This window comes from Scophthalmus maximus, chromosome 11, assembly GCF_022379125.1.
Source record: "Scophthalmus maximus strain ysfricsl-2021 chromosome 11, ASM2237912v1, whole genome shotgun sequence".
Classification (NCBI taxonomy): Eukaryota; Metazoa; Chordata; class Actinopteri; order Pleuronectiformes; family Scophthalmidae; genus Scophthalmus; species Scophthalmus maximus.
In genome coordinates, this window is record NC_061525.1 from 12,888,457 (window position 1) to 12,914,252 (window position 25,796).

At 43.2% G+C, this 25,796-nt stretch overlaps 1 protein-coding gene across 1 annotated transcript in view; it reads right to left on the reverse strand.

Moving 5' to 3' along the window:
* Window positions 1-1,078: 1,078 nt before the first annotated feature.
* Window positions 1,079-25,796, reverse strand: part of map3k10 (mitogen-activated protein kinase kinase kinase 10) — a 29,654-nt gene continuing 4,936 nt past the window's right edge. The window contains exons 2-11 of the mRNA XM_035623521.2: window positions 10,763-10,943; window positions 9,879-10,027; window positions 8,258-8,433; window positions 7,505-7,751; window positions 6,363-6,485; window positions 5,613-5,751; window positions 5,198-5,310; window positions 4,791-5,095; window positions 3,994-4,534; window positions 1,079-3,228 (exon numbers count right to left, since the gene is read on the reverse strand). Coding sequence (XP_035479414.1) covers window positions 2,828-3,228; window positions 3,994-4,534; window positions 4,791-5,095; window positions 5,198-5,310; window positions 5,613-5,751; window positions 6,363-6,485; window positions 7,505-7,751; window positions 8,258-8,433; window positions 9,879-10,027; window positions 10,763-10,943 — 2,375 coding nt within the window. The 3' untranslated portion in view covers window positions 1,079-2,827. The remainder of the gene's footprint in view (window positions 3,229-3,993; window positions 4,535-4,790; window positions 5,096-5,197; window positions 5,311-5,612; window positions 5,752-6,362; window positions 6,486-7,504; window positions 7,752-8,257; window positions 8,434-9,878; window positions 10,028-10,762; window positions 10,944-25,796) is intronic.

Here is a 25,796-nt window from a genome sequence, read left to right on the forward strand (position 1 = left end):
GATACATCCATATCAAACCCAAAGGAAATGTGAAGAAAACTGTTGAAGAGAAAGGTGAGTCATCACTGCTCTAATGGACAAGAGGGGAAGCACAGTGTGTTTGGGTGTGTGTGTGTGAGAGAGAGAGAGAGAGAGAGCTGTGAACCAGCCGTCCGACGCCGAATCCTTTCTCCTGGATCTTTAACACCTCTCCCCGTCTTCCTCACTTTCATTTCCAGGCCCATCATCCCCTGGTTTTACATCCACCGTTTTCTTTGGTGTTGCTTTTAATAGCATCACCATGGAAGTGAGGAAGAGTTGCTAGGTAACTGGCTGGCGGCGTCTTGATGGTGTTTGATTGGTGGTAACACTGGCAGACACAGCAGAAGAGTGTGTGTGTGTGTGTGTGTGTGTGTGTGTGTGTGTGTGTGTGTGTGTGTGTGTGTGTGTGTGTGTGTGTGTGTGTGTGTGTGTGTGTGTGTGTGTGTGTGTGTGTGTGTGTGTGTGTGTGTGTGTGTGTTTGTGCGTGTGTGTGTGTGTGTGTGTGTGTGTGTGTGCGCACGCACGCATGGAGGATTTAAGGATTTCTCTCCTCACCAACGCATAAAATTGAACCCTAATATCTTTGTTAGCTGCGTTGAATGCACGAGTGCACCTTCATCTACCGCTGATGGCAACTGCAGTGTCAGAGAGGGGCTATGGAGGAATGCATCACGTGGAGAAAAACAGAAGACTTGGAATTGATATGACATCATTGGGCACAGTGGTGACACTTAGAGGATCGTATCTGTCACTGCAGGGGCCTTTGTCTGCTCATATCAGGCATGAAACCAGCAAACGATGTTAACTGCAGATCTTTGTTTGTTTAGTCATAAAAGTATTTATAATCTCATATAATAATGAGTAACGGGCCATTTAACTGCAGTTTAACTTTTCATACATTAAGTACATTTTTCTTAAGTACACAAGTATTCTGAATACTTGCATTGAAGTATTTTCATTATCATATCCATAAGTAAAGGATCCGAGTGGTTCTTCCACCACTGCACTACACATGTTATACGGTCTGAGGAAAATAGACGTGACACTGACACAGAGGCATCTTTCCTTCTTTCCTTTCTTTTTATTCGTCTCTCATTCATCACAATTCGCACATATTCCTTTGTGAAGAAAAATGAAATGTCACAGGTTGAGACTGGAGACACCTTGGACGTTTCAGTGAGCAGTTTCCTTGGTTTTTCCTGTTACATTAACAAATATATACAGATATCCCAGGAAGAGCACTGTAATAATAATTAATCCTTTCCAATAATAACAATAAATTTAATAAATACTCAGTGTTCTTAACCACACAAGAAGATTGAGTTTTGAGCTCACTCTCCCATCCCATACAAATTATGACACACACTCATATTCACACTCACACACTCACCGAGAGAGAAATTTGCACAGTAAGGTTAATACCATCTGCCGCCAAGACGAACTGTCCGCTGTACGAAAACGACTCCGGAGATAAAAGTTGATTTGTCGGCGTTGACGTGAGCAGCTTGTTCCAAGTCCACTGGTCCACAGAGACCTTAACTAGTTGCACAACGTGGCTCCTAAAAGTGCCACTGATATTGGAAACAGCAGGTCAGGGGAGCATATACGAAGCTTCAGAACGGGTCCTACATAAACATGAGGTTGGTGTTGAAATCAGGTAGTTTGTTTCCCTCCGTGTTCTTCTATTTTTGTATTAGGATCCCGACAGAGTGCTACTGACGGCGTAGTGAGGAACGTCTTCATCAAAACCCTTGTAAAAGACAAACAAGAAGTGAAGAAGTGCTCCATGTCGCGTACAGCCAACCATTCACACGCAAAATGACATGCACTGAAAAAGCACCGGCACCACACATGTACAGTGATATATACACATTCACACAGAGAAATACACCTGGTCTGCCAAACCAATAGAAAAACACTTTTGCTAACAGGTTGCGGCAGGGAAGGTGCAAGCACTGAGAAAATAAACTCTATCTTTTAATGTACAAGGCTGAAGATATCACCAGTCCACCAGTGCTTTGAGGGGAACGACTGTCTCAGTCTTGGAAGGAAGAAGACGAAGACGCCCATACACAGAGATGACATGTGAAGAAACTTTATGGGAGATGTCTGTGGACCGGCAGGAAAACCAGCGTGCAAAATAAGAACAAGGACACTCTCTATTAAGAATTTTAAACAGTCTAGCTCTTATTTCTTTCAGGGAAAACTCCTGAAACAACAAATGTTTAGGTGAAATAGTGAAAAGATGAAGATATTTTTTGTGGTCTTTGGAGCGGGAGAGAGGAAAGATCCAAGCAGGAAGTGGGCGGCTACACAGACGAGGCGGCAAAAGCACAAGAAGATGAATTGAAATGAATAGTTAGCGAAAGAGTCAAAGAGAGCATTTGAATGGCTTTCGAAGGTTGTAAGTCTTGTAGGAAATGTAACCTGGTCACGAAGAGGCAGGTAGAAATGGCTTCCAAGGAGGGAAATAAGTGGTGATGGGCTTTGTGAGGATGCGTCAAGGCTTCTAAGCAACCTCGAGGACCCTCAGTGTCGTGCAGGTTACAGAGCACTATCCGGGAAAGGCTTGCTGTCAGGGTTTCACACCTTATTAGGGACACTTAGTGGGCACACAGGGGATAAGATGGCTTCCAATAAGTGCCTAGAAACATGAAAAGAGGTGGGTTGTTTTTTGCAAACTTTAGTGAGTGCACTTTGCTTGTCTCAGACACCTAAGCATTCTTCATTCTCTAATGTCCTGGGACAGGTTTGAATGCAAAAAAAAAATATATATAGTTGGAAATGTTCAATTGTTGTTTTTCCACTATGAGTATTGCTGTCCACACAGAGTGGCAGCCTGCCGTTGTCCACACAGAGGGATGGTCGGGTCCGAACTCTGGCCCTCCATGTCCATGTCCATCAGGTTGGGTCGCACTGCGCTGGCGCTGCTGTCCCCTGAACCGAGCGGGCTGTCACAGCTGCTGCCCGGGGACGAGCTCTGGGTCCGGGAGAGAGAGCCCAGCTTCCAGGGGTCGGCTCTCATCCTGGCCGGGGTGGGCCGCGGCCGGGGCGCAAACTCCAGCGTCTTGGGTCTCTCCAGGGGGCTGATGAGGCAGTGAGGAGCCACGTCAGGGATTGGGGGAGCGGGGGCTTTACGCCGATGAGGGACTGGGAAGATGGTGGAGGGGTCGGGGAGGCGGGGGATGTCCAGCGATTCCAGTGTACCTGAAAAATGAGGGAGGAATGCAAAATTATCTTTGTGCACGGAAAGATGTCCAACATTCTCTGATTCTGGCTCCTCAAATGTGAGGATGAGATGCTTTTCTTCATCATACAGTATATGACGGTAAATTCAAAATCTCTGGATTTTCCTCTGTTATGACAGTTTGCAGACGTTCATCAGATAATGAAATATTTGAGGATATATCAGTGCTTGTGCATGCATTTGCCCACTATCTACAAATCTGTGTGTAATTTTCAACCAGCAGATCATGTTTTTACTTCATTTCAGGCACATAAATGCAGGAACAAAGTTGTTTATACTATACTACATCAGTGATGTAGTATTGTGTTTCCCCTCTGTTTCGAATCTCCAACACCTGAGACTCTGCACTCATGTAAAAAAATGTATATATATCAACAACAGGCAAACAAAGCCATTTCATGTCTAAATAGTTAATGGTTAATAAATGAGTAAGGATTCTCATGGTAGTACAGTCGATCTGTGGTCACGTGTACCATACAGCCTCCAATCAAATGTGTCAATGATGTATCTCTGACTAAGCGGTCGATATTAACATGGATGTTAGTAAGTTTAGCTTGAACATGTTTTGTCATCAGTGTATGAATCCTCATGACTCTGCCAAGCATCACCAACAGGTGAACGTTTTACTTTGGCTGTAGATTTTTTTGTAAATGAGTGAAAAACATTCGTCATTTGTTCCTTTTTACAGAGTAGAAAGTATGTTCGATCTTAATGATTCCCCGTACCCTTGTTTGCTGTGATGTGTGGTCCCCCTGGTGGAGGGGGCATGGGCATGCTCCCATCTGACGGTGTCCTGTGGTGTCCCAGAGTGTGGGCTCGGGGTCGTATGGCCCCGTCTGAAGGTGTGCGTCTGTGTCCTCTCTTCATGGCCATGGTGGCAGACACATGGGTCGGCGTGAGCGACTGGTTGGGCTCCTTCTTAAAGCTCTCTGCCCGCAGGTCCAAGAGCGGGTTGAGGGCAGGAGCTGGAGGCACCGGAGCCGCCGGTGTTTTGACCCCCGTCACCGGAGTCAGGGGGTACTCATCTGGGTCCGAGGGGAGGAGGGACTTTGTGGAGTTGCAGTCGGACAGAGATGACAAAGAGAGGAGTGTAACAGAGGGAGAAGGGTCCGTGCAGGGCAGCGTGGAGTCGTGATGTCTCGAGAGGGAGAGGGACAGGTTCCGGCTGGGTGGAGAGGTGCTGCGGCGGAATCGTCCCGTCCGCTGAAAGAGACCCTCCTTCTTTTTACGCTGTTCCTCTCTGAGGTCCTGCTCGTCCTGAAGCACCTGACGACAACATAATACAACATTAACATGCTGTGAAAACACCAGGATATCACCAGGTTAGACTTTAAAGAAAACTGACTGAACACAGTGGAAATTTGAAACTAAATCCTACGAGTTTCAAATTTGGAGGTAATGTACATTGTATTTTGCAGAATAACCGGAACTCATAAAATTGCAAAAAAATTTTAAGACTTGTGACAATGTCAGATCTAAAAGCTGCCAAAAAGAACAGTGAGACGACTCTTTCTTATCTCACCTGCAGTTTTCCGAGCTGCAGCAGGTCTTGTCCAAGCGCGACAGATGCCAGCAGAGAGGCACAACCCAGCAACAACATATCGCTCTTCTTCCTCTGGTTGCAGCGACGGAGAGAGTCTTGGTAGCTGACCCCCGATCCCAGGCCTCCAGGGCCCTGACAGGAGCTGGTGTTAGACCCCCCGACAGCAGGCGCGGTGTTGGCTCCCAGGCTGCCCCACAGAGACCCCGAGTCCTCCGCAGCCCCGTTACTGCTGGTCTCTGAGGGCTGCAAGGACCCTGGTGACTCCTCCAACTCACAGGACTCCTCTGGTAACGGGACAAACAGAGGGGATAGAAGAGAAGGGTTAAGATGATGCCAAAGTAAGTGATGCACAGATTATAATGAGAAAAGAAATCAATAATACTCACCCATTTCATTTAAGCTGGAGAAGGCAGCGGTCATGGGTGCATGTTTGGGGGATTTGCCCAGATTTGGTGCACTGGACGACCAGACTTTGCATCCTTCACCAAGTGATTTCAGCCTGCAACCGGATAAAAACTACCTCATGACCAGGTCTCAAAAAAACACATTTCTGAATGATCGATTATCAAGTCAGCATGGTCACAAACTAGCTCTTTTTTGTGTGTGTCTGTGTTACGAGCAAATAATCTGTCCAGAAAAAAAGTGAGGAAACCCAGTGGGGTCTTGTCTGTGATAACGAACCTCACAAACGACATTATCAGAAAACTCAGGGAAGTCGTGGATCCTGCACACTTTAAATCCCTTCAACTAGCTTTACTAACAACAATACTCAGACAATTTCACTGCTAATTATCAACATACTTCTCCTCCCCGCCGACCCTCTCTTTCTGGAGGGTGGAGCTCGGTCCCCAGGTGCGTCCTTTCTTCTTGTTGGTCGCCAGGTCTTCCTTCTTGCACACAGCGCTGCGCCCCCACGTCTTGCTGCCGTCGCTCGGTGTCACTGAGAGAAACACAAAGAGACATCTTAAAAAATGCCCATAGATTACCTGTAAGTCATTTAGACTCAGCTTAAAAGATTCTGCAGCCAGCTGGAAATGGAGCGTAGATGAAGTAACGCTTGTACATGCTCTGTGGACATTCACCCGAAAATCCAGGATTCACTGTTATATTGATAATGTCGGAGGTTTGCATCTTGTTCTCGGTCCAAAACGTCATACAGTATTTTAGGTGATGGTAAACTGGTATGAAAAGATTGGACCCATACAGTAATAGTGAAAGTTGCCTTGAGACAAATCTATGACAGGACAGAAAAAATATTTCAGTCCTCTACATCGAGTGTATTTCTCTTTTAAAAATGCTTCAGTGAAAGAAAAAAGTAAAAGCACATTGATGCAGCTGATCTCCATGTGGGCGTTATACCTGTAGGAGTACTTTGCCGGTTCAACTATTTTTTATGTTGTGCTGTCGGCTGTATCTCTTCTGAGGTCATTAGTCACAATAAAGAAAACTATATAGAGGAGATTTTTAATTTTTCTGTTTTTCCCCTTTCCACTGTTTTGTTATATGATTTGTTCCACAGACTTCTTTATGATTCTGGGTATTTGTGCTCACATCTGATGGCTCTCAGTCGGGGTATGACCCCCGGGCTGGCAGGTGGGGTGGTGCTCTCGCTCCCAGGGGTCTTCCTCTTGTCCACACTGGGAGACGCCTGCACTGTGATCTTATGCTCAAAGCCTGAAAGATACAAAGAGAGAACATGGGCCAAATCATTTGACATAACATATCCATAAAGTCTAGTTATGGGAACACAAACACACAGCAAAGAGCAGACTGCTGTGAGCTTAAATATATTTATCAGATTAAATCAAATCACTGTATAGGTTGACCATCCTTTTCCATTCTCTAAGGTTTTTTCCTATTTACTGCCCCTCAGTATTATTATATGGTTATAGTTATTGATTTGTTTTACTTAGTTGATTGTGTTTGGTATTTTTGACATGTATTCAAGATTGATAAATAATAAATATTGATAAAAAATGGGGGCAAAAACATGTGGCAAAAAACTTGGAGCTCAGTTCTGTGCACCGGGGTCAGCATTTATCAACATTATTAAATAAAAATTTGACTTAAGTGACTTAAAATGCAAATTATAATACATTCTCTGAAGCATGTAATTAAAAATAGTGTTAGTCTAATATTTGCATTTGAACATTTAATAGGACGTTGCAAAATCACTGCTTAATCAGTGGTGGAAACAAACAACAGGAAAAAATATTGCATTGAGTTGATTTTTACAGTCCCTCATATCCAAGTCTTCTCTGAGGTACATCGTCTACTAACAGCAGAAGTTTGTTTCCATTTCAGAAAATTTCTAATTGTGCACTCACCAAAGTTCGCAAAAATCAACCCACCTCTTGTCATGTTTCTAATCCCTAATTAATTTATATTATATTATAAATACATTGGTTTTGCTACTCATCTCCCATGTTAATTATTCCTGTAGCTTTGAAGATTTCACACAATATTTGATATAGCAGATGTAGGATTAATCTCTGGTTGGCCATTTCTTCTCTGAACGTACATGTAATCAGTCATGGTCATTTTACTGTAAGCAGGAGTGAGTCACTTGATAAATACGTCTTATTGATCACACTGAGCAGAGGACCTTTTTTAACTAGTAACATAAAAGCATATTAAAGCAAACAAGCCATCTCATGAGACTGAAACAAACTGCAGTTCCTTCTTGCACCCACCTGAGGGCAGACTGATACAGTTGCTGTCTCTGCCCAGCTTCAGCAGTCGGCTCTTCTTGAAGTGGCCCTTCCTCTTCTTCACGCTGGGTTTCTCCTGGTACATCTGGTGGATGATGATGTTCAGCTCTCGCTCCACGATGTCGATCTCCCTCTCCGCCAGCTCCTGCTCTCGCCTCCTCAGCTGCTCCTCCTGCTCCCTCTGCTCCTCGGCTGCTCGAGCCAACGTCTCCTCCCATGATCTCAGCTCCTGCAGGGAGGAGGAGGAGGAGGAGAGGCGAGGAAGAGGAGAGGAGAAGAGAGAAGAGGTTATTAGTTCAGCAGTGCCTCCTCTTACACTCCCCTTTGCAACAGACATCGCAAAGTGAAGTCTAATTATCGGAAACACCTCGGACAGAAAAACGTACTTCTGTTGGAAGAAATATATTCTGATGAAACACAGATGAAAGTGACATTTCTGGAACCTTCTAAGAGGTTTTCTTTCTTTTTTTTCAGACTAGATTTGAAGATATCAAGTCATTCAGTCTGTTATACCCTTTTCCTTCCAACTAAAGACAATGAATGTTAACAGGATTACATTGTTTATGCATTAATGTATAAGCAGCATATTACTGTTGTCTGTTGGAGTTGCTTGTGGTGCGGCTAGATGTGACATTTGCTGATTATTTTCTTCACATATTCTTGTATTTTCCAAAAAAAGGAGGCCTCGCCAGTCTCCACCGGTCCTGGACCAGGCTGGACCTGCAGATCTCTCACCTTCTCTTTGGCCCTGAGCTCGTCAAACATCTGCTGGATCTCCAGCCTCCAGTCTTCTTGTAAGGAGTGGAAAGACTCCAGAGGCATCTGGAACATGGCCGACTGCTCGATGGCCAGCAGGCGCCTCAGGATGTTGGTGAACGAGGGCCGGCTGTGGGGGTTGGGGCTCCAGCACTCTGAGGGACAAGAGGTGAGAGGGAGAGACCATCAGGTGATTTCACAGATTTAGTGTTGTGTATTCGATATTTAAGAGCCTCAATCAATGTTGTGCGGTATTACACACAAAACTACAAATAGCAGTAAAATGTCATTACTATTGTAAGGTGGCCATCATTTATACAAATTTATATAGAACTGCACCGTAAGTATTTTCATTAAGAATTCATTTGCTGAATAATTTATTTTGTGAAAAAATAAAGAAGAAGCTGAAAATAGTGAGAAATCCCTGTTAGCCAGAGCTCATGGTAACTCATAATTATTAACAATAAATTCATATTATTTAATCTTTTTTCATGTAAAAAAGTGTCAAATTATCACATCAAAGAAGCTGGAACCATGAAATATTTTAGCTTTTTGCTTAAAAATTACATAAAGATTAATAATAGTTGCCAATTATCAATTTGATAAAAAAATGTACTGAACCATAGTCTGGATATTTTTCCTTTAGTCTTTTCTGGTTGGAGAGAAGGCAACAGAAGAAGCGACAGAGAGCAAGATGGGACAGCATATGGCATCGTTCATGAGCCAAACACTGAGTGACCCTGTAACCTGGTGCACACCTAGAATAATCATCACTCACATCACTGAAAACTGTGTAAAACAACCATTACAGCGTCGAAATATAGAGTCAGGTAACATTTGTTTATTAGTTAAGATGAATTAGCATTAAGAGTGTGCGGATAAAGTTGGAGGGAGAGGAGATGAAAGTGAGATGATGACAGGAGTAAACACAGCGTCGAGAGCAGCGAGGGATGACAAAGGAGAGATTAGCGGATGAACATGGATCAGATGAGTGGAGTGAGTGGGGGTGGGGGGGGGGGGGTGAGGAGGAAAAGAGCTTTAGGAGCAGGCGTGGGAGGGAAGTGGAGCGAGGTGACTGAAGTTTGATGCTGGGTTGACAGTTTGAGAAACACCTCCCTCCTTCTCTCCCTAGTGTGCAGCTTAACCATCCACACAAGGAAGTAGCTCGGAATAAGCACATCCAGGCAATTTTGGATTTAAAGCAGGTGTGTGTTTAAACAGAGATGACCTGAACCGTGAAACAAGAGACGCGTAATACTCCACCACTGTTCACAGAGCGCTGCCGGGATTATTTGCAAGGTGAAAAGGAAAAATCCAGCCCGAGGGAGCTCAGCACAGGACTGCACATAAAAAGCAACTTAATGAATCTTCATCCATTTTAACTCTTAGTGCACTTGAGCTGCAGGACTCAGTGGGAAAGGGTTTTTAATTCAACCACTGTAACCTTGAAAAACAAATCAAGGTTACACCATCTTAAAGTCAGTGGATGTGAACACCCAGAGTGTGACATGTTTAAGGTCATATCTGTAACATCCTTTAAGAAAAAGCACAAGTTCAAATAGACTAATCTCTCACAGTGTCCAGGCGGTCGCCTGCTTACCTCCCAGCAGCTGAGCAAAAGGTTCAGGGCAGGTTGAAGGGATTGGAAGCGTTAGCTTGTTCATGGCGACACCGTAAGCTACGGCCAGTGCATCTATCTCCCGGTAAGGAACCTCGCCGGTCAGCAGCTCCCAGAGAAGCACCCCGAAACTACGAGGGGAGACAGTGAATTTCTGTTGATATTGTAGAATAAACTCAAACAGCTGCTTACCCATGAATACATCAGCAACAAGCATTCAGTCAATCAAAACAATCCAGAAGTAAAACAAATATTATGATAATATGTTTAGGAGAGAATTCAAATCTTTTTTATTTTTTTAAATGTCAAATTCACTGGCGGCCTTTTTTTTATTTCTAATATTTTTTTGTTTTGATATTTTGAGTATATTTTGCAAAATAAAAAAACAAATAAAAATAAAAATAAAAATAAATCAGGTAATTGATTTCTACAGAATATACATTTTATGCAGGACTTTAACATAATGAGTAACGAGTTTTTCCTTTATACTGCAGCATTGCTACTTTTGAATTTGATTGTGAAATCATTTAGTCTTGATTTTATCAGATTTCAAATTTGACATAAACCTCCATGTACCTATAAAACATCTGCTACTGAATCTCTATTTTGTGAAACTGTGGCTAATAAAAGCTCTCATAGCAACGGCACAAAAAAGCCTGTCCTGTCTCAATAACCTTCCGTGACTATTGGAAGCAAAATGAAGGAACATATTCTCAACTTCTGCCTGGTTTCTTATCACTAAACAAATGCAGCACATCTCAAGCACATGGACGTTCACTCTGCCTCACACAAGTTTCCCCCCGACGGCCTGCCAGCCAGGAGCTTTGTCAGAGGAATAAGGTGACACACTGACACGAGCGCTGTACCTCCACACGTCGCTGCTCTTGGAGAAGAGCGAGAGCTTGATGACCTCCGGGGCCATCCAGGCGTAGGTCCCCGCCGCGCTCATCTTGGTCGTCTGGTGCCACTCTCTGGCCAGGCCGAAGTCTGTGACCTTCAGGGTTTTACCGTTCAGGTCGTCCCGCGCCACCGGCTCCAGAATGAGGACTGAGGAAGAGGAGAAAAGAAAGGACGGTACCTGTCAGACAGCAGCATGAAAATACTAAAATACTTGTTCTCTTTGAGAAATTCTCTCCAATAAGGGGTCAAACTACAGAGAGGGAAACAGTAGAAACACGAGCCGCAGAGAGAGTTTCATGACTAATAATCTTGTTATAGGTAAACTAAGTGTTTTGTAAACTGAAACAAACATTTACTGGCTCCGATGTCAGATGAACAAAACAAACAGAAATCTGTTTGCGATGGACATTTTCCTCTTTTTTCTCATATTTGTGTTAAAAAAATATTTGTAGTTTTTCATAAGTAGTTTTTTTCTTGTAGACAACCACTTAGATTGAAATGTATTACACCACTTTACTCATTATAAATATGTTGTGCTTTAAATGCAGTAGCAAATGTTTAAAACAACAACTGAAAACCAAACCATGAAATCCAGTTTCATACTCCAATTAACCTTTCACATCCCAAAAAATAAATAAATGTAGACAGTGTAGATATTTCAAATTCAAAACACACTCATGTTTATAGTACAGGTGTGGTCGGACCAGTGTGCTGTGCTGGTTTCTGCTGAGTCGTAACTCTCACTTCTGCCCCTGCAGTCTGCAGCGTGTGTCGGAATCAAATCATTTCCATACAGTGACATGTCGTGTACGTGTTTATGTTAGACTTTCACATCTTTCATCCCTCTATCTTTCTCTGTGTCCCTCTCTCTCTCTCTCTTCCATGTGCCCTGTATGACTTCCTCCTTTATTTCCGTGTGAGAACTGGCTATGGAAATATTTATAGTGTACGCAGTTCAAAGGCACTAGGAGCCAGGGGGAGGTTGCTCTCTCCCTCCCTCTCTCACTCTTTCTCTTTCTCCCTCTCTTTCTCTCTCTCCCTCTATCTCTCTCTCTCTCTCACGTATCTACAGGCGTATGCAAAGGGTGGCGGAGAAAGGCTGCACACACAGCAGTGTCTCTGTTTACACACACATACACTCAAGCACACACACACACACACACACACACACATACATACACCCCCCCCCCCCCCCCCCCCCACACACACACACACACACACACACACACACACATACACACACACACACACACACACACACACACACACACAATCTTTCACGTGATAAAGGTGTGCCTCTCTGTGCTCTGCTCTATCCACAAACTGGCCAGCAGACCAGTTTCAGTGATAAAGACTTGGTCTCAGGTCAGTCTGTAAATCAGTCATGAACAAGTTACACTAAGTAAGTAACTTTACCTGTTCGTAAAAGTACCAATGTCATACAGTAAAAGTACTATTACAAGTAGAGTAACATTTTATTTTCAATAGGAAATAGACAGAATACATTGGATATTATTACTGATAATACTATCAGTAATAATATCACGTGAGGACACGTGAGCAGTATTTGACTGATGTAGCTGGTTGTGGCGGTTTAACTACTTTATATTGGAGTTGAAATCATTTGTTGATTAATTATTTCATTGTAAGTATTTTGAAAATCGTTTCAGTTACTTTTTAATCAAAAGAGATCAAACGTTTGCAAGTTGTAGCTTCTCAAAAGTTAAGATTTGCCGCTTTTCTTTGTCTTATAGCAAAGTGAATATCTTTGGGTGTTGGACATTTTTTTGAATAAAACAAGTAGTAGTGGAAAGTGACTTAGTACAGTTACTCAAACACTGTACTTCAGTACATTGTTGAAGTACAACATCATAGACAAAATCATCTGCAGATGGCTTGATGAATGAAAACAATCAGTGGAGCAGAACAGAATCAATCGGAAACAGTTTTGAACACAAATGACAAAACTTCACTGGTTCGATCTTCACAAAAGATCTAAAATGTCTATTGATGTAAACTTAAGATATTATCTGATCATTAGACAAAACAAATTTTAACCTGTTAATGTCTATAAGAAATTATGATTTTCACTATCACTTCTGACACATATGAATAAAAATATAGCAGGTTTATCTAGAAATGATTCACTACTTGCAGCCTGACTGCTGACACTGCTGAGCCGTCTGTAAAAATAATATCTACAAAGTAATTGGGACTAATAAGTGTATTTTACTTTAACATAAAATGTATAGAAAGCACACAATGGGGATGCTGAAGTGGAGAAGTTCTTGAGGACAGTAGTAACTTACTTCCCACCACTATGCTGGGCTGATGTGCGTGCATGTCTAGTCTCCAGGCACAAGAACGAGTGAGGGCTGCCGACAGTGATAATAACCCATCGACTTTTCTATTCTGATACAGTCCTCTCAGTGAGGGACAGCAGTCTCCTCAGGGCTCTCTCTCGCTCTGCGTACGTCTGTGTCCGTGTCTGTGTGTGTGTGCGTCTCTGAGAAGCAACGTTGGATGTGTTTGCATGCACAGATGGGTGTGTCGTCCTCACAGTTTTACCTTCTCAGGTCTGTTTTTGTTTGAGAGGCCGATGACAGAGCGAGGAGGGAAAACAGAAACTGAATGGAGGCGCGTTTACAGAAACCGAAACCCGTGAGCGAGGCAGCACGTCCACCTGCTCCCACTCTGCCTCGCTCCTCCTGATGTAATTATAACATTGTGTTACTTTCACACCTTGAGAGCGTCTCCGTGCTGCGTCTTAACACCACCTGCACGCGTTCATTCTTCCTGCCACAAGTTCTTCACTACACTGTCGGCGTTTCATCCATATGTCAAACACGAAAAATCAGCAGGTTTGGGTTCAGCTGGCAGCACAGAGACCTGCTGTGCAGCGGAACACATATAACACCCACAAGGCTGTGGGAAGCAACGCAGCATATATTTCATGGCAGTGAAAACCAAAGTCCTCGAGGACACTGTGGCTTTTACACAGAGCGACGCCACCGCTGTTTGAAATGTTATCTCAAAAGAGAGTACGTATGACAGAGACGGCACCAAGAAACACTCCTGACAAGCTCCATGGTTACCACAAAGGCTTCCATAGCAACAGGCTTCGTGGGAAACATTACTCACAGGCCTGGATATGTCAATTATTAATCACACAGCTTCATTATCATAAAGATACAGTGAGAGTGTAATACTACAACACAGTTTCATTGGTTATAATTTTGCCTTAAATCAACAGGGACAAAATGCTGCTACTTGAATGATTAAATGTCTTTCTCATTGTCTATCCCGCCATGAGCTACCACTGCTCAGTATCAGTGACACTTTATCTTATCACTAATAACCTGAGATATCTTGAGACAGAGAGCCACAAAATAAATGTAAACTAGCGGATTAACCTGTTTACAGCTACACAAGGAGCTCTGTGAGGCTGCTTTGGACAGAATTCACAAATCACTATCAGAACGGAGCCTCCTACTATCAGCTGTGAAAGACACCTGCTGTTTGGGGTGTGGCCAAGGGAGTTGAGTTTTTAGCCCAAAGATTTAAGCCGAGCAGCAGTTTTTATGCCCCGTGTGTTGATTTAACCTTTAGCCTCCTGCTGTACATTCCTCCATCCTTGGACCCTGACCCCAGCTGAGTGTTGAGTCACTGTTTAAACACTGATAGAGAAGTGTTCGAGAAAGAGAGCCTTTACCCTGACTATTGATGCTCCAGACTGGTTAGTCAGTGCATTAAGCACAGGTGACACATTGTCCCACAATCCGCACAGACATTTCAACACAGAGGAATTCACTCAAAGGTCCATTGATGGTGTTTCTGTGCGAGCCATGTACATGATCGTTTTAAACAAGCAGTGAGACATCATGTGTGTCACAGAAACAGAAAGCATAGAGAAGACCTAAGTGCTAAGGGTTAGGGTTAACCTAACTTCTCTAATAAAGGCTTCAAATTCAGTGAAAAAAAACATGAATTATTCAGATGACATGTCTAGATTAAACTTTTTTCACGTGCAGCTTATCTGTAAATTCTCATGTTTTAATCTGATGTCTTAAATTCTAATCTTAAACCTATTTTTCAAGCAGTCTTGACAAATTTAAAATTAGGACCATAGTTACTTTAAAACACACAAACTGTGCCATTGTGCCAAAATTTCGGGATACAGGATATTGTTTTCATAAAACTGCTACAAGTGGATTGAAAAAAACAAAAGCTTTTGATGATTATGGTGCATTTTATAAGCTCGACCAATACAGTGTCTCTACACTGACCAGCTCTGGTCTGTGCGAGTCAAAGCTGTAACGGCAACCGTTTAAATTCACATTTTACTCTCATAATTTACTAATATGAGAAATTGAAAGGTTGTTTATATGAGAAAACATTCACACTGTGACTAACTCAGAATCAGCAGTAAAAGCTGAGGCCCGCAGCGCTTTTCCACTTCATTTGTATTTCTGAACACGGCGTATACAACAGACGAACCAGAAGAGCTTCTGGGTCGACTTTCCGGGGCTCGTGGGGCAACGTCACAGATGCCGAGTGTCTGTGCTCGACCTAATGTCCCTGTTCAGTTCTACCATGAACAGAGAGGGACACATAGAGCTCGGCCGGCTAACTTACGCTGTTAGTGTTGTTTTGGCTGTCGACCAGTTCAGTCTGCTGTGTCATTAACTTGTTGTTATGATAACAAGGGCAGAGGTCGGAGACTAAGACTACAACGCAGGGAGAGGGGAGGCGCCTGAGAGAAGAGAAACCCCCATGCCCCTTTACCCCCCTCTCTTCATTTTACACATCAGTCATCATGTGCTGTTTCACTCTGTGAAATAAGGTGTGTAATGTCGTCTGTTCATTAACACGGGAGGGCCGGCGACAGTAGGGTCGGATTATGGTCCGTCAGAACTGCTTCGTGAGATGTCCAACTGTGTGTTTTACACCAGATCCAAGTGAAAAGCTGCCCATCACTGAGAGAGATGAGACGTGTGTTCATTTAAATAGTGAGTTGACCGTGCGTGGAAGACATGTATAGTGTTGAACTTGGTTGTTCGCACAAGTGGTGCCACAAATAGCACGTGCAACATATGAAATAAGAGAGAAGGTCAAGTTCCGGCTCCTCTCTCACATCCACACAGCTCACCAATCACAGCAAATGTCAGACTGTCAGTTTTTCGGAAAGTTATAGAAAAAATCGACAGACGCAGACCTCCCTTATCCAGTGTTGGGAGTGGGGATTTTTGAGGTACTTCAGATGGAGTGTAAGCCGGGTTCATGATGCTACAACGTCAAGCTGCATAATGGGCTTAACAGCATCCTGTGTTTTTTGCGTTTGACCCATTTCTCAAAAACTAACGTTGTCTTTATTTAGATCTTTCACAGAAGACCATCACTTTAAACACACCTGCCACCTGCCCACCATGTTGCTGTTACACCAGAAACACTGCCTCTCATCAAGTCTCTCAAACAATGCATCGCATGAAGTCTGCTAGTGATGCAACTTCTGAAGTTGAGTGTGAAAATAAAAAGAAAGACATTTTAAGCTGAATTAACGAAACTTAAATAGGTATACAAGAAAATATTTGTTGATTCCACCACATTCCTGCATGATATTTTACAGAGCAGGATTTCTCTGTATGCATGACAGTGTTTAGAAAATGTTAATCTCTACAACCACAGGGAAGGTTCACTTTTGTTTTCCATCTTTCTAGCATTAGCCCATTCTTCTTCTCTTTCCCTTTATTAGCCACTTTTTGGCCCCGCCTCCTGCCCTTTATCCAGAAACAGGTGTAGCCTGCAGGGTGTTACAGCTGTTTCCACGGCACCAAGTCAGCGAATCACGTCCAAAGGTCCCAGCAAACCACAGAGAGACTCCCCCGACACCTCCCCAGCATCTACCTGCAGCATCTTCCTGCTCTTCGAGAGCTGCTGGTTGTTCAGGTACAACAAGACCACCTCAGTGCTGGTTCCGGCCGTCTGTCTCTGCTGGTATGTGTCAGTGTGACAAATACCTACGGCAGCTTGACTGACATGGCAGTGAGCCGATGGTGCATCAACACAGACTAGATTCGGACCCATGGGATGTCGAGCAGCCAGTCCCCGCCCCCCAACCCGACTCCGCAGGCCCTGACATATTCGTCTCTGTTTTTTCAAAGATTAAAACCCTGCCAACAAAAAAGTAACAACCCCCTCCAACCCTACTGCCTCATCATCTCCATATCCCCTCTTTCCATCCCTCCCTCCCGCCGCCAGCGCCCACTGCCCGACTGTCTGCTGCTGCAGCTGTCGCCAGCCTGGCTGTGATCATAACACACCAGGGAGAAGAAATGGAAGAAGAAACACAGAGGAAAGCATGAGGGTGGAGGGAGTAAAAAAAAAAAAAACTAGAGTAACTGAGAGGTAGATTGTGTGTATGTAACATGGGAGGTGGTGGGGGGGTGGAAGTCTGAGGATGTGAGATGGGGGAGGGGAGACAGAAGATGAAGAGGAGAAAAGAGGCAAGAGAGGGACAGAAATGACGAGAGAAGAGAGCTGCAGAAATGAGGGCAAATGAAATATTGGGAATACGCAGTCAAAAAAAGGGGGGAGAGCGGGAGCACGACGGTAAGAGAAGGCAAGAGACAGAGAGCAAGATGGAGGAGAGGAGGCACAAGCACTGTGAGAAAGATGGAAATAATGAGTGGATGAAAAGATGCAGGCTGATAAAAGTAAAGAGATATGACTGGGGGGAAAGCTTTTGTAATTTTTCTGGCAGTGCATACCAGATGCCTTTGTATCTCAGTAGGTCTCTTCATCTTTTCTTTCTTTCTTTCTCTCCACATCCCCCCATAACGTCAATACAGTATGAACATTTTTATATATCGCTTCTTCTTTTTTTTTATACAAAACTGATGTTTCTCTTTCAAACAATTCAGATTCGTTATTTAAACCTTCAAATATATCGTTAGAGAATCTGCTTCACAGTGACACTGCAGAGAAGACGTTTGACTCACACACGTGCTGAATTCAGAGCATCTCAGTAAACAACACTCTAGTAAGGCAAAAAAATCGCTGGGTTTCTTCCCGCTCCCCCGTACTTTGATACTGAGGTTGTAGTGTGTATGCTCCCATGTCATCGATACCCCAGTTTGGCTCAACTTGTACAACCACAGGCCATCACGGCTCTAATCCTGAGCCGCACAGTGGCACAGTTTCACCCTGCAGTCATTCACTTTGTCTCCACACAAACGCAGCTGCCAGATTCGTGTGACCAGGCAGCCTCTCTCTCAGAAGAGATGTGGTATTAAATGTAGCGGCTTTCTTTTGGCTCTTTTTTTTGGCGTGAAGTGTGTATCTATGAGTGTGTGTGTGTCTGTTCTATGAAAATTTACAGTGTGGGAATTTCATGTCTTCCTTAGTCATAAATGTTCTTTAGACAAATAGCAAGCAGCCATAATTGTTTGTGACCCACAATTATGAATCTTAATATTTCAGACATTCAGACATTCATCACTTTGCTGAATTTTATTTTCAACGAAGACACAACAGACAAAAGAGCAGTTCTGTCATGAAGCATTCATCCATAAAAAGCTGAGTAAGATGCTCTTATTAAAGCTTCACAACTAAACTTGTTAATACAATTATCATTATTATTATAATTATTATTATTTATAATAATAATTATAATAAAGCATTTAACTTTCTTCCGTAGGGGCTGTTTGCTTGGCCTGCATTAATTCATCTTGCAGCTTTCTTCGGGACATTTTCCAAACAACTTTACACTCGACACTGCGCTTCTTTAGGTCCTGAGCAATACACCTGCCAAGTTTGAAGTCAGGCAGAAAGACAGACAGACAGACAGGCAGACAGGCAGAAAGACAGACAGGCAGACAGGCAGACAGACAGACAGACAGACAGACAGGCAGACAGGCAGACAGACAGACAGACAGACAGACAAACAGAGGCAGACAGGCAGACAGGCAGACAGACAGACAGACAGACAGACAGACAGGCAGACAGAGGCAGACAGGCAGACAGACAGACAGACAAACAGAGGCAGACAGGCAGACAGGCAGACAGGCAGACAGGCAGACAGACAGACAGACAGACAAACAGAGGCAGACAGACAGACAGGCAGACAGACAGACAGACAGACAGACAAACAGAGGCAGACAGGCAGACAGGCAGACAGACAGACAGACAGACAGACAGACAGGCAGACAGAGGCAGACAGGCAGACAGACAGACAGACAAACAGAGGCAGACAGGCAGACAGGCAGACAGGCAGACAGACAGACAGACAGACAAACAGAGGCAGACAGGCAGACAGGCAGACAGACAGACAGACAGACAAACAGAGGCAGACAGGCAGACAGGCAGACAGACAGACAGACAGACAGACAGACAAACAGAGGCAGACAGGCAGACAGGCAGACAGACAGACAGACAGACAAACAGAGGCAGACAGGCAGACAGAGATTCCTCCATTTGTAGTTAGATATGTTAAAAACAGATGTGTGGCTGCATGAGATCTGATTGATAAAACCAAATAAAGCATCATAACAATGAGCAGTCTTTGTCTGAAACATCTTTCTTATTTCATTCAACATTCATTATCTCAGTGGGTGAAGTTGCTGAATCAACTCAAGTGCACTAAATGACAACATGTTCATACTTCAGATCTCTCTACTGGTGCACATCAACAGTTAATAAAACATTACACACTAGGATTGTCTCTTGGGTCCGTATGTACACTCCAGACATGCAGTGTACTGCTGCCTGTCTGACTGAAGTGTCCTCCGCTTGACTCCACTATGAAAGTGGGTGAAGGACCTTTGGCACGGGGGGACACCCGGTGCCTTCTCGGCTTGGCCTGACTGCCCACTCTCCGTGCCAGGCTGCTGGCAAACAACAATGACCCTCTAACAGCCACGACACATACAGCAGCCCAGGAGGTGCCAGTGTAACTGCATGTGTTTGACTTTGTTTATCACTTTGTCGACTGAAATGTACAGCTTTGGCCCTGTGTGTTTTTGTAACTGTAAGAATCAGTAACACTGTGTTTATCCTCAGGCGCATGTTCCTGCAGAATTTTTTAAATTTTTTTTAAGAAATGCAAATGTGTTTCTGCTTCTCTCCGCAACCCTTATTCCCTCCAGTCATGTTGACTTTAATTTTAGACGACCTCTGCTTCTCAGACACTCCATTTGACTACACACTGCCTGTGGCGTTCATCGGTTCTGTTAATAATAATAATAATAATAATAATAATAATAAATTTCATTTATAAAGCACTTTTCATTGCTAAAAGCAATCTCAAAGTGCTAAATTACTGTTTACTGCTCCACTGTTTGCCTGTCTCCTGACTAGAAGCTGTAAGATGTTCCACTGTCTGTCTGTCTTTTTATGCAAATACAGCACAATTACATAATCCAATGGTGTACAGTTTGTTTGCATGTAATTGTGCGATTGTGTTGATTGGTTAAATAAGTAAAATTTTTGAGAATGAAATATCTATTAGAAGTTTTATTTTTAATAATACATTTATTAATTTGTCTTCCAATGCATTGTTTTGGAATGTTATTGTGTTTAAGTTGTACAGTGTCCCTTAGACCTTTGTAATAAAAATATACATATATATCATTACTTACAGAATTACTAAACTAAACTTACTAATTAGTAGTTTGTCAAATGCTTTTCAAAATCAGAACTTCTTATCTTAACCCATAATAACAGATCAATCAGCATAGTAACTCCAGCTGTCATGTAAATGTAGTGGAGTAAAAGAATCAGGCATCATAGAATGGGAAATACACGAGTAAAGTATAAAGTACATCAAAGTTGTAAGTACAGTACTTGAGTAAAAGTAGTCACATTACTCTCCACCCCTGATTGTGAGTGTCTGGGCTTGTTCAAAGACTAAAACATGACAAAATCTTAATAAACAAATGAACAGTGATCAGAAGCTGCTAAATCAAACCACACAGTACAAACAGTGTGTGTGCTGCAGAGCCACAACAATGTGTTAATGGCTGAAACTGTTAGTCAGCTGTGTTATGAAATTCATAGTGTACAACAACATAGAACAGGAGGAAATGTGTGTCAGTGTGCTTGGCAGGTCCACGGGGAGTCTGAGCTGCAATGCAGTAAAGCGAGCAGGAATTCATTACAGCTAACTGGCGTCAAATCAAAATTTTATTGACCAGTGGAGAAAATAATCGCCATGTGTGTGTTTGTGTGTGTGAGTGTGTGGTTGTGTCTATGTGTATTCATTAGCAACCATGCAGCCATTGACTGGTGTCACTGTTTTGGCTTAGCTGGGTCACTCCGTCTCTCACTCACTGATATACTGGAACTCAGCAGATGACTCAAACATCTGTTAGCGGTATGGCTGGGTTCACACGATGCCCGAAATCTGGGCATAGTCCACAGGCCCTTAAAACAATCCCCCGCGCCCCATCTCCCTCCCCCATCCCCCTCAACATGGCTTGTGAGTCGGCAACTGTTACTGAGACAACAATCATGTGGTGTCTGAATAATTTGAAAGATTAGTTTTCCGACTGGGACAATTCCAACGCCACTGGACAAATTCAAACGCCACCTAAAGGTCGGAACAACATCTGGGAAAGTCAGCAAAAATGTTGGTAAATGAGTTGCAGAGTTGCTGACGTCATACACATGGTGGTTATGGTGGAAGAAAAAGAGCTTTGGTTGTTGGCTAAAAGCTTTTGATTAATGGTGCAAATATACGTATTGCATATACATTTTTTTGCTAATGTTTAATTTGTCATATGGCATTAAATTGTAATGGTTCATTGTTGTTCACGTAGAGTGAGCTAGAGCAGAAAAAATATATTATTATTATTTATATGCCTGTCACACCTGATCCTTTTTTTTTTAACTCTCCTTTATTATTGAAATATTGAAAAGAGGCCTCAAGGTGTTATTTAAACGCTCTAAACACAAAAATACATCGCTTTTTGTTCACAGGTTCAATGATTTTTCCTCATTCCTCACCTATTACAAACACTACACAAGCTGGCTTTCATATGGTTGCAATTGTTTAATATGTGCATTTGACTATTGGTACAATGAGGCCAACAGCACAGTCACATATAGTGAAAGACTGCAGCCTACATTCCATCATGGATGTTAACCTTAATCTGTAGCCGTTTGAGGAAGAAGAATGGTTTGACCTCCTAATAAACTTGCCTTCCACTTCTCCCCATCCCTGCCTTCATCCCTCCCTCCCCCATCCATCTTTCCATTCCCTTTCCCGACAGAGCCTCCAGGGGTTTCTCTGCAGCCACTGCATTCCCTCCTCTACCCATCCTGCCTTGCTTCCATCCATCGCTCTGTCATTCACAGCCTACAATCGCCCCTCGCTGCCTCCATCTCCCATCCTTCGCCCCCCCCATCCCCCCTGCAGTGACTCCTGCCATTGTGAGCCCTGCTCTCACTCTGTCTTGGGCTGCTGTGTGAGAATGGGGTCATTGTTGCTCTGCTGCAGCATTTACATGACTGTGTCTATGTGTGTGTACATGTGTGTGTTTGTGTGATAGTAGGAGTGTGAGTTATCTGCCCTAGCGCCATCATGTCAGGCTGTCCAACATCCATACGCACACAGGCCTACTGTGCACACTCACTGCACATGCACCAAGCTCGTAAATGTATCCAATAAAACGCAAACATTGTTGTTTTTTTAAATCCAATTTTCCCTATTTAAAACTTCACTTTAATTTGCTGTGAAGTATTCTCAAACTGCACCCTTTTGCTGCACAGCTGCCAAAATCTAGTTGAGACACCCCTGAGATGATCTCAAAATGAGGTGGTACAGGGAGGACTTTATTGACTTGTTTTGCCCTCAGTTTTGCCTCTGAGGGTTGGCTGTGCTAACAATCTGAATATACAGTAGCCTGAGATGAAGATCTATAGACTTTGTATTTTTAGTTGAAATTGTCTCATTAAAATATCATAAATTGGACAACAATCAAAGATGATGACAGCACAACAGTAAACTAGGCATCAGGAATAGGTCAGCTATTGGGTAATCCATAGCCAAGTTTATTTCTAAAGTCCTAAATTCCAAGTAACTGATTATGTACTTAATCAGACTCCAGGTCAGCAAAGTTGCTTTCAGACATGCATTAAAGTATGGGCATTTTCCTGAATTTTTTCAAAGGGGCTCTATGTGGGAAGGCAAATGTTTGCAAATGTTGCTCTGGACATTTTCAGGATCTTTTCCTGCCAGCCCCCTGGTAAAATTAGAAGGGAATGTCCAAGCGATCCCATGTGAGAATACAGCAGGAAAATCTCCAGAAGATTCACTGCGATGGAGTTGGTGCTCAATCCATGTGCTACCCCTCACCAGAATGTTCTGGAAATGTTCCTGCTGTTGTGAACACGTCTGACTCGCTGTTGTGTTCTTCATATGTTAACAGCAAACTATGGAACCCAATTTTCGGACATTTTCAGGAGTTCATGTCTGAAAACTGTTACAGAAGAGTGAAAATCATATGCTAGGAAACATGGATGTCGTTAGGCCTGGCCGTCCAAGGCCCCAGCCTCCAATGTGTTTTATGAAAACCCCCGGATCACAGAGGAGAACTGGAGGAGAGTAAAGGAGATGAGATGTGTGACAGACAGATGAAGAAAGGTACTGGAGAGGTGAAGAAGAGGAGAGTATCAGATAGACAGAACAGAAACAGATAATACTGTTTGTCATCCTTCACATTTGTCACTATTCAAAAGGAGCCCTCACCCTCGTGTAATTTAGACATTCATAGAGAAATATGTATTTCAGAGTTAGTAGTATTCATACAGTTTAGAATCTGTAAATATAAGATTATGATAACCCACTAGTCATTTTGGCTCACGTTTTTGGAATAATTTGAGTTGTTTTAATTTGTGACATGTCATTTTAAAACACAGTTTACATTGTTATTAAATATGATTTTAATAAAGCACCAGGTAAGACAAGGTCCCATTAACTCTAAATCGATATGTGTAATCTATAAATCTGAAGTTAAGTTGTTTTTTATACACAATATCAATATATAAATATATATCATTCCTCAAATCCACGACACCTCAGTCTAATAGACTGTGGAGTGATACTGGTCTCTTCTCCTCTAATTGAACCCCATTCCTTCCATCGCGAGCTCGCACAAGTCCAGTTGGTCACAGTCTCGGCCTGCACCACTATGTCTCTCCGAGGATTAGCAGCCGGCACTGGCCACCACTCTAATCCTTTCCTCAACAGACTCACTCTTAGATTCTCACACCAACAGCCAGACACAAGCTTTTCAATGACAGCCACTATATGCCATATCGCGCCTCGCTAATCTGTTTAGTAGCTATTGCGGCATTTGCAGTGCTGTTTTTGATGTCATGGTGACTGGTTTGACTTACAGAAGAAGAAAAAAGAAAAGCTAAGAAATTAAAGTTTCAGTAAATTAATTTCTCTTCTCTCGCTTTGTAATTGAAATACTCTGAGCATGAAGCATACTTGACGAGCCTGCTTCGAGACACGGGGCTCCCACTATTCAGATGGTTGTTGACTGTGTCAACATGGCCTCCATTTGAAGCTGCAGCAGTCAAAACAGCAGATAATGTCAACCACACTCAGTCTTCATTGTGTTGGTCTATTAGCCTCTGCAGTCACTATTAACATCACCGAAACCTTCCTCTTGGACCCTAAAGCTAACATTAATTGACACTCAAGGGGAAAGACAAATATTGGATGTATGCTGTACGTATATAAATGTCCACAGTGAGCCGGAGTCTGTGTGTAGGAGCAGGCTGCAGGTACAGATATGGGCGGCCCGTGTCGGGCTGTTGTTAGCAACAGGTGATCAGCTCACCTGGATTGTCTTACCTGCAGCTGACACGCAGCCTCCATGCAGCTCTACATGAAGTGTCAGTGACTCTCAGTGACTTAAAAAGGAAACATGACTCATATCCTGGCAGTGGAAATGAAATAAAACTCTACTAAAGGTGCACTTACTTGCATTTGATCGTATCACATGGTTCTCAAAAGCACACCACGAGTTTTTCTCAGTTGTCATAAAGCTGAAGACACTCAAAATGTCCAAGACTGCAAACGTCTCCTGTACTTCTCAAAATGAGGACTATGTGATGACGCTGGACAATTCATCCATTGACTGATCAGAAGAATCAGTGATGAAGATTGCGAACCGTGTCTCAAACTCAGTGCACAGTATCTGTTATCATGAGCACTGTAAACCTTGCCATCCTCTCTTCTAGCTTTCACCTGAGCCATCGAGGAGGACTGGTGCCCTATGCTTTGAGAGACCAAACGCTGATCCAGGGTCAGTTTGACAGGTAAGCATGTCCACGGGGGCAATTACCTGCCAACCCACAAACATGCTGTGACATCACTCTAAGGAGGTCACTATAATCAGATTATTCCCCGTTTCACAAACTCACTCACTCACTCAGTTGCCACAGCGAGTCTCAGCGGGATAAAACACAGAATCACACATGTTCACAGATGCACCTTGAAAACTGTCAACTGGGGACGGGATAATTTTAGAAGAAAGCATCTGAGCGAGTCAAAAATAAAACTACTGTGTTGTACAAATGTTTGCAAAGCTTCAAACACATGTTCCTCTATGAGCGGCAGTGTCATGCTTTGCTATGATGATTTTCTAAGTGGGGGAACGAAGATTGTTTACTGAGTGCAGGAGCCCGGCTGATGCAAGACAGAGGAGAAGCTCGGGGGCCTGAGCTGCTCTGTAACCGCAGTGATGCCAAGTGGTCGGCAGTTTGAAGAGGACACCCGAGACCAGCACACCTGGACAATGAGCTGAGGTGTAATCCTAAACTGAGATGAACTGCTGTTTATCCCCCACGCTCTCCGTCTCTTGTTCTTTCCCATCAGTCTCCTCTCTGGCTTCATACATCTCCACTCTCTCTGGTCCCCGAGCTTATTTCCCCTCCACAACCTGATCTATTCCACCCTGTTATTCTCCCAATCTTTTGACTCACTACCTC